General features: G+C 34.5%; 1 protein-coding gene across 11 annotated transcripts in view; it reads left to right on the plus strand.

The window, feature by feature from the left end:
• ABLIM1 (actin binding LIM protein 1) overlaps positions 1 to 8,523 on the plus strand; it is a 239,446-nt gene that overhangs the window by 136,050 nt on the left and 94,873 nt on the right. For all 11 annotated transcript variants that reach the window (XM_058188298.1, XM_058188302.1, XM_058188295.1 and 8 more), the window contains exons 3-4: positions 4,472 to 4,655; positions 6,661 to 6,770. In XM_058188298.1, coding sequence (XP_058044281.1) covers positions 4,472 to 4,655; positions 6,661 to 6,770 — 294 coding nt within the window. The remainder of the gene's footprint in view (positions 1 to 4,471; positions 4,656 to 6,660; positions 6,771 to 8,523) is intronic.

An 8,523-nucleotide genomic window follows, 5' to 3' on the forward strand; every position in this document is an offset into this window, starting at 1 on the left:
ATCGCAAGAACTAAAATGGACAGCTAACATCAAAAACATCATCAAAAAAGGACAACAAAGACTGTTCTTTCTGCGCCACCTCAGAAAGCTCAAACTGCCCAAAGAGCTGCTGATCCAGTTCTACTGACGAACTACTGAGTCTGTCATCTGCACCTCTATAACTGTCTGGTTTGGTTCTGCAACCCAACAAGACAGACACAGAGTTCAGAGGATAATTAGAACTGCAGAAAAAACAATTGCTACCAACCTGCCTTCTATTGAGGACCTGTATACTGCACGAATCAAAAAGAGGGCTGTGAAAATATTTAAGACCCCATACATCCTGGACATAAACTCCCTTCCTCAAAACAACGCTATAGAGCACTGCACACCAGAACAACTAGACACAAGAACAGGTTTTTCTCAAACGCCATCACTCTGCTAAACAAATAATTTCCTCAACACTGTCAAACTATTTACTAAATCTGCACTACTATTAATCTTCTCATCCTTCCCATCATCCATCCACTTCCACTTATGACTGTAACTTCGTTGCTTGTATCCTTACAATTTATACTGATATTGTTTCCTGATTGCTTATTTGTAGCCTATGACTATCATTAAGTGTTAAATTTTTACCCTATGACTATCATTAAATGTTGTAATGTTGTACCTTGATGAAGGTATCTTTTCTTTTATGTACACTGAGAGCATATGCACCAAGACAAATTCCTTGTGTGTCCAATCACACTTGGCCAATAAAAATTCTATTCTATTCTATTCTATTCTATTCTATTCTATTCTATTCTATTCTATTCTATTCTATTCTATAGAATCATGCAATGGGGCTTGACAAATGATCATTTGAGAGCAGTTTTCAGTATCAGCCTTCTTGTTCTTTGCTTTTACTTCCATAATTTAAAATTGGATCTGTTTTCAAATTAATCATATATGTTCGATTGTTTTCTTCCCCTCAAAATTGTTCATTTGCTACTAAAAATTAAGAGGGTGACTGAATTTCAATTGCCCAACAACTAATAATGATGAATAATGATAAAACAACATTTATTTTAAGGATAGGTAGTTCAGTTAACATATCAGAAGAAGACACTGAATTGTTAGTAATTTGATTATTGTTATATTTCAGGAAGAGAGCAAAGTGTGGGTAAACCATATAGGAAATGTGGCTATATGAGCCAATTCTACTTTATTTTTAAGGTTACATTCACAGAATCTTGCAAGCCTGAAGGTACAAAGTACCTACCATCACTTTTAACCATCTGAACATTTAGTGGGTCCTTTCTAAATTTCTTCTCTGGCTGTTAATCCATTGGCAATTCCTGTCTCTCTTGTCTGACTGTTTCCTAGGCAACAGCTCTTCCCTTGTCCCCCAAGGTCATCCACATTGTCCATGAATTTTTCATTGCTGAAAATGAACTTCCCAGTCATAGTCCAACACTCTTAATAACTACATCATAGTTTCACTCTACGTTTTTCACTCCTTTATTACCGAATAACAACATTTGCTACTGCTGTTGTTTTTGATTACCACTCAAGCAATTGGGTTGGTGTGATGAAGGAAGAAAATGCTGGGCAAAAATGTGCTCTTCTTTTTTGATCCACCCACTATTTTTAACATTGTGAGCCTCAGAGTATTGTTTATTGGGTTTAGGTTTTCTATGTGCATGTTCCAAATGACTAAATGTGATTTTTCAGTTTTAAAAAAAGTTGTTTGTCCTCAGTGTAACATGACCTACCTACTTTATATGTCCCAGTATAGCATTCTTTCATGCTGATTTTCATCGTAGGACTGACTTTCAAGAAGACATTCTTGAGTAAATGCTTTATGACCAGAAGGAAGATCATCTGTAATAGGCTCTGATATGAAAATACTTCTCATGGGAAGTCAGTGGGGAGACAGGACAGAAAAAGAACATAGAAATTTTGTGTATACTGTATATCAGTATATGAGAGAGAGAGAGTTGTTTATATCTGAAATGTTAATGTACATTTATTGTTCTTCCACTATTAATTCACATGAAAATCTTAATTTGTTTTCATTTTTATACAATAATAGCGTTTTTAGGAGCCTGTTTTTTTTAAATAAGCGGTCCATAGTAGTTAGTAAAAATAACCTCAATGAAAATGAGAAGACGCCATACATTGAAAAATGGTTATATGGGTGAATTGGAAATTATAAACGGTTAGTTCTTTTATTAATTTTACTGCAGTTTTTAACATTTTTTCAAGTTACTTGTTATATAGGCTTGTAACTGATGCTGCCATTGGTAATATAATGTAACATAGTGATATGATAATAGGTATCGCATTTATAATATATTGCTGCTTACTCAGGAGATTTGACAAAAATACATTCCAAAATAGCAAGTGTTATGCATCTCTTATTTCAGTATGAATTGCTATTTTTCCTACTATTTTCTACTCAGCAAAGATGCAAAGCAGTTCAAATGAGCTTTAGAAAATGTAGTTCAAAACAATAGATTGAATTTGTAGGACACAGGCTTGATTTTAGTCAGATCATCATTCTGACAACAACTTTCCAGAGTATCAGACAGGAGTGGTCCCATGCCTACCAAGAAGACATGGAATAATTGTATCTGGGATCTTTGTTTATAGACGGTTAAAACACACAATTTATCACTGAACAAAGTTTATAATTAGACTTTAAGCTACAAATTGTCAAACATTTTTGTACAAAAGTTTGATTTAAATACTATATTTGCTTATTAAAACTAAATGTTTATGTTCATGGTATTCTTGAAATTCTTTTGAATTCAAATCATGGGTTGCTAATTGTTTAATACTATACACCAAAAGTCTTTTACATTTTCAGTGTATAACCATGCTATTTAATTTATTTCACTGTTTGTTAAAACTCCCCTTAACCAACTTTAGCCATATTCAATACACAATTTTTTGTTCAATTTGTCAACTCTAATGTTGAAGTAAACAGAATATTGTTAGTCTGAATTTTGTAAATGGATATAATATAATATATACTGTAATATGTTGCCTAATTGCTATAAATTTGGAGTTGCTATGCAAATTTACATAGTAAATTTGCAGAGTAAAGTTCCTGGAAAATACATTATAGAAAGCAATAGTACTGAATTCCTTTCTAACAACATGACATTCATACTTAGCTAATAAGTATGCAAGAATGTATATAATTTGGATTACTTCCTTCTAATCTTTGTAGCCCTAACCCACAGTAGGGGCATAGCATTTTGTGAGCCAATGAAAAGAAAGCACCTCATAAATAATCTGTATTTCCATCCTCTTAGAAAATATAATTTAACATTGATCAGTACTTAAGACTTGTGAAGCCAAAGTCCTTATGATAACATTCTGGGTCTTTGGGTCCCAAAAGGAAATCTATTGGGTGTGGCAGAGACTGCAAAGTGAGAATCCCATGTGATTGATCTAATTTGAGAAACATGAGGCATTCAGAATTTCTTACCATTTATACTGCTAAATTATTTTGCAGCAAATACCGAGCCAGCTTTTCATTACACTTCTCATAGTAAAGTATTTTTGAATGTAAATGTATACATTTATAGATTATGCTCTCTGTATGTTAATGTATGTATGATAATAAATAACTGTGGAATGCATCTAGGTTGTTCCAGGTTTGTGATGTTCTGTGCAGTTATGCAATACAATTATGAATGCTATTCTTAGAGTTGGTCCTGCAATCCTGAGAGGAGATCCTTTGTTTAGCAGTTGGAAATCCCAGAGAAAGATGCCCAATGATTCTAAGTCTGTGCACAGTGCATCCAGATGCCATAGTCTTCTAAGAAACAAATGGAAATTTCTATCTTGTGAATCACTTGGAACATATATTCCTTTTATCGTGCTCATTGGAAAGTTACTCTCTTCTGAATCACAATAGGTGGAAAGTTTAAATATACTCCAGAAAAAAATTCAGAAGTGTCTTTTGTCCTGCTTTGCAGCATTTCAAAGCCTGTAAATATCATTTACTTAAAATAATCTTATTTATTTATATGTTTGCTGACTGGAATAATGTTGGCTTTACGTGCAACATTTCCAGAAACATCTAAATTAAGGATTATATCAAGTATCAGGTTTTATTTTATAATTTAGGAAACTATAAGATAATGATGAACAATGAATGCTGTTCCTTTTATCCATTATTTATGCATTTTCCTTTTTTTAACACTTTCTATTTAGAAAGAAGTCTTGTCTCTAACAATCATCTTGTTGCTTTCTTAATGCCTGCTCTGTTCATCAAAATTCTAAAAATTGTTTATTATTTTAATTTTATTATTATTATTCCCTCTTTGACCTCTTTGTCATCTTCTAACTTTCTTCTTTCCTCTTCCAACCTCACTACATATGTTTCCAAAAACTAACACAGGTAACAAACTATTTTCCATTATCAGTTTCAAATGGCTGTGTTTTTCTGTGTTCAAGCTGATATATTCTTGTTTTTTTAAATATATTTTCACAGTGTGCGGGTGTGATTTGGCTCAAGGAGGCTTTTTCATTAAGAATGGTGACTACCTTTGCACTGTGGATTACCAGCGGATGTATGGGACCCGATGCAATGGCTGTGGGGAGTTTGTGGAAGGAGAAGTTGTAACCGCTCTGGGGAAAACCTATCATCCCAACTGCTTTGCCTGCACTATGTGCAAGTAAGTCAACTAATGCTGAACAAGATTTTTTTTCTTCTCCTTGTTGTCCTCCTTCCCTTTCTCATCTTCATTTTTTTTCCTCATCCTTCTCTTTTATCATTCTGGGTGTCAAGGGAGAATAACGATTTAAAGAACATAAATACTAGAGAAAAAAGAAAAAAATATTCAAAAAATATAAAAAATGATTTTTACTGATACGTTGAGTTATATACTGCATTTTTTCGGAGTATAAGATGCACCTTTTTCCCAAAAAAAGAGGGTGAAAATCTGGGTGCGTCTTAAACTCCGAATGTAGCCCCACCCAGCTTCTCAAATGGAGGTTTCAGAGGCTGAAAAAAGCATCAGAAACGAAGCTTCAGAAAAGAAAGTTTTTTTCTGAAGGTATTTCAGAGGCTTTCAGAGGCAGAAAAAAGTTTTTTCTGAAATGGAATTTTATAAGTTTCAGAGGCAGAAAAAAAGCAAAAAAAAAAAAAAAAAAAGCAAGGCACAGAGCTCACAACCAAGGAAACTGTTGCTAAAATTCACCTCTGGAAACTCCTGATTGGGAATATTCTACCTGCCAATCAGCTTTTTTCTTATTTTCCTCCCCAAAAACTAAGGTGGGTTTTATACTCCTATGCATCCTGTGCTCCGAAAAATGTGTGTATGTAATTGAAGTAGATTCACTGGGTTTTGTTTTTTAGCTGCTTCTTTGCAAAGGCTTAAAATATTGGATATACTTGATTATACCTAAACTTATCTGATCATAGAAGTTAAGTGGTATAATTCTTGCTTTATATTTAATTAGTTTTGTTTTAATAAAAAACATATTGGAAATACTGGATTCTGGAGACTGTTTCTCCTTTGCTCAGGATTAGGAAATAGATTATTGGATTTGATTATCCCTACCCAACAGTTGAGATAATGTGCTCTAAATTTACATAAAATTACGGAGGTCTATGGGATTCCCATTAGTCTTTTAGAGGAAAAAACATTTCTACCATAAGTGTGCAGGTGGTGTCAGGACTTTTAAGACTGGAAATTTTTATGGCAGAATATCTCTTTTTTTCTCACTACATTCGCTATCTGTAATTTCAGTAAAAAAAATAATACTGAAACATCTTTGAGTGCTATGTTTTGACTCAAAAAAAGTGGCTTGGAAAATATATTTTTATTTCTGTGATACTTTCAAATATTTAAATGTATTTGAAGGATGGGGTATCCAGGGCAATTATCCTCCTTACCCTCTCACAGAATCTGGATAGCACTGTAGAAAAAAAAGTGTTTGAAACTCTTCAGAGCCTTAGCCAATGGACTAAGTGTAATGGACAGCTAGATGGACCGTTGATCTGACTTGGTATAAGGCAGATATTCTTATTCCTATCTGTTGTCTACTTTCTGAAGAACTGGATCTTGCTGCTATTGTTGAAGGTTAAAACTCCTTCATGTCAGAATTTCTGATTTAATTTTTTTGTGGTAGTTGCAGGATTTGTTCATTCCTATAGTATCTACTTTTAATCAACTCACCCTTCTTTTCCTAAAGAAATGTATCTGAGCTTGCTCTGAATAATGAAAATACACAATATACCACTGTATTCTGTTTGTTTAAAACAGCAAGAACTGCTTAAAATCTGGAATTTGTTGTTTTCATTGATTCTCAAAGAAATGAGCTATCTAATCAGATATACTTTCAGTGAAAAAAAATAGAAATTTCTAATTTTCATTTGAGCATTCAAACTATCAATGAACAGGCTTCATTTCCTATTGAAAGCTTTTTAAAACAAACCTTTGAAATAAAAATGTATTAATCAGGTTTTTTTCTATCATTTTTTCCTTATTGAGATACATTTAAAGTTTGGATTTTCTCCACATGTCTTTCTTTGCCAGTACTGCGTTTTAAACATGCTTTGGCCCTTTTTCCTGCAAGAGACTGATTTTACAGCAGGGGCAACAACGGGAAGGAGCTGAGAAAGATAATGTAACCCCAGAGATAGCTTTGCATTAAAATGCTTCTTTTGTTTCCCAGACGTCCTTTTCCACCAGGAGACCGGGTTACCTTTAATGGAAGAGACTGTCTCTGTCAAATGTGTGCTCAACCAATGGCATCCAGTCCAAAAGAACTCGCCAGTTCCAGTAGTAAGTATTGCATCTTTTCTAAATACTCCATAGTCTGGATGGCTAGATTTCTGTTTTCTGCTGCTGCTTTATTCTAATGTGCAGTGATGACTTTGGCTCTGACTTGGGTTTGCATTCTAGAAATTAGAGACAGTCTCCCCCTATTCCTGCAGCCTGCTGTTTATTTATTTATTTATTTATTGCTTAATTTAACTGAATCTGGAAAAATTAAGTAGATCCAGTGTAGTTCTTTTTATTCAAAAGAAGTCAAATTCTTTTGTATACAAATATTCAAAGATTACATTACTTTAATTTGATGCTTGGAGACATAGAAGCATTAAGGTTTGTATTAAAATAGTATTTACAACATTTTCAGTTTCAAGTAATTGCTTTAAATCCTATCTATTCATAAGTAAAAGTAAGTAAAACCCTTTTATAAGACCTTTGTGCTTTCTAGTTACTTGCTTTAAAAAAATTGGTAAAGGAAATATTTAAGAGAAGTAAAGAAGATTATGTTGTGTCTTTGGCTCCCGAGCCTGGCCTCTTGGCAGAGAGTGACGGGGAAGAGCCGACAGGGCTTCCCTCTGCAGGACCTTCCTCTCTGGCTCCGCTCCAGGTTCCAGAGGCAGGCCAGGTGGAGGAGAAGATGAGACCTCTTTCTCCCGCACCTTCCCCCTCCCAGGCAATGCCTCAAGACCCAGCTGCTGACGATCAGTCCTGGTTAAATCCCAGGCATCGCAGTAAGGAGAGGCGGGAACAACAAAAGAAGGGGTGGGGCAGGCCTAGAGAGTGCTGAGTCATGAAGCCACACCCCACAGGGTATAAAAGCAGGAGGAGCTGCTCTATAGCTTCTTGTGACGGACAAAAACTGATTCTTGGAAACTGTGGCTGCAATATTTCAAGACTAAGAATTTGGCTTCTGGATTTCTGTTTATTTCTGAACTCTTGGTTGCTCCAGCAACGAACTGCAGTTACGCTGGCTTCTCAGGAGATAAGAGAACTTGGCAGGCAATCGCAGGTTCATTGCCAGAACTGATATCTATCGTAGGAATAAATTGCTGGCAAATATAGTCAGCTCGCGTGTCTTCTTGGTTGTGGTTGGGGGGGGGGACAGAACAGATTAGGATTATATTAGATGTGACTGAATTAAGTTAGTCTCCAGCATAAAGGCAGAGTACACCCAAAAAGGGTGTAGAGACTGTCTTCTCTACCTTCTTAATCTAGTTGGCTCAACTGCAGCTAAAAAAATTTATTTCCATAATGTATTGTATATATATATATACTGTATATAGGTTTAAAGTCAGAACATACATAAATGCATAGGAATTAACAGCAACTGATTAAAATGTAAAATGTCTGTAAAACTGTAAAAAGTGTCTATTGATAAACGTAAATTATCCCTTGCCTATATATGTGCACTTAACATCATTCTTTGTCATACACATTCCAACAAATAGATTTCATATCCATATTTTAGAGCTGTACTCTGAAAAATGGAGCTGACTTCTTGTTTTTACTACTGTTTGTTTCAGTTGTTTTTTCTTCCCTTAAACAGTGTCTATTCTGAACACAGACACATGCACACAACCCCCTAAAGAAGCGCACATCATTTTCTATATTAGTTCTTCCTATCTATAATTGTACATCATTGCAAATTACAAGGTGAACTTACATATGTATTGCAGAATTTTCACGAAAGTATTGGTAATGGGAAACTTAATATTGCAGTTATTAATGCAATGTAACATCAAATGTTCTATAAGAAAACATTAAA

The sequence above is a fragment of the Ahaetulla prasina genome, chromosome 6, assembly GCF_028640845.1.
Source record: "Ahaetulla prasina isolate Xishuangbanna chromosome 6, ASM2864084v1, whole genome shotgun sequence".
In the NCBI taxonomy this organism is placed as follows: domain Eukaryota; kingdom Metazoa; phylum Chordata; class Lepidosauria; order Squamata; family Colubridae; genus Ahaetulla; species Ahaetulla prasina.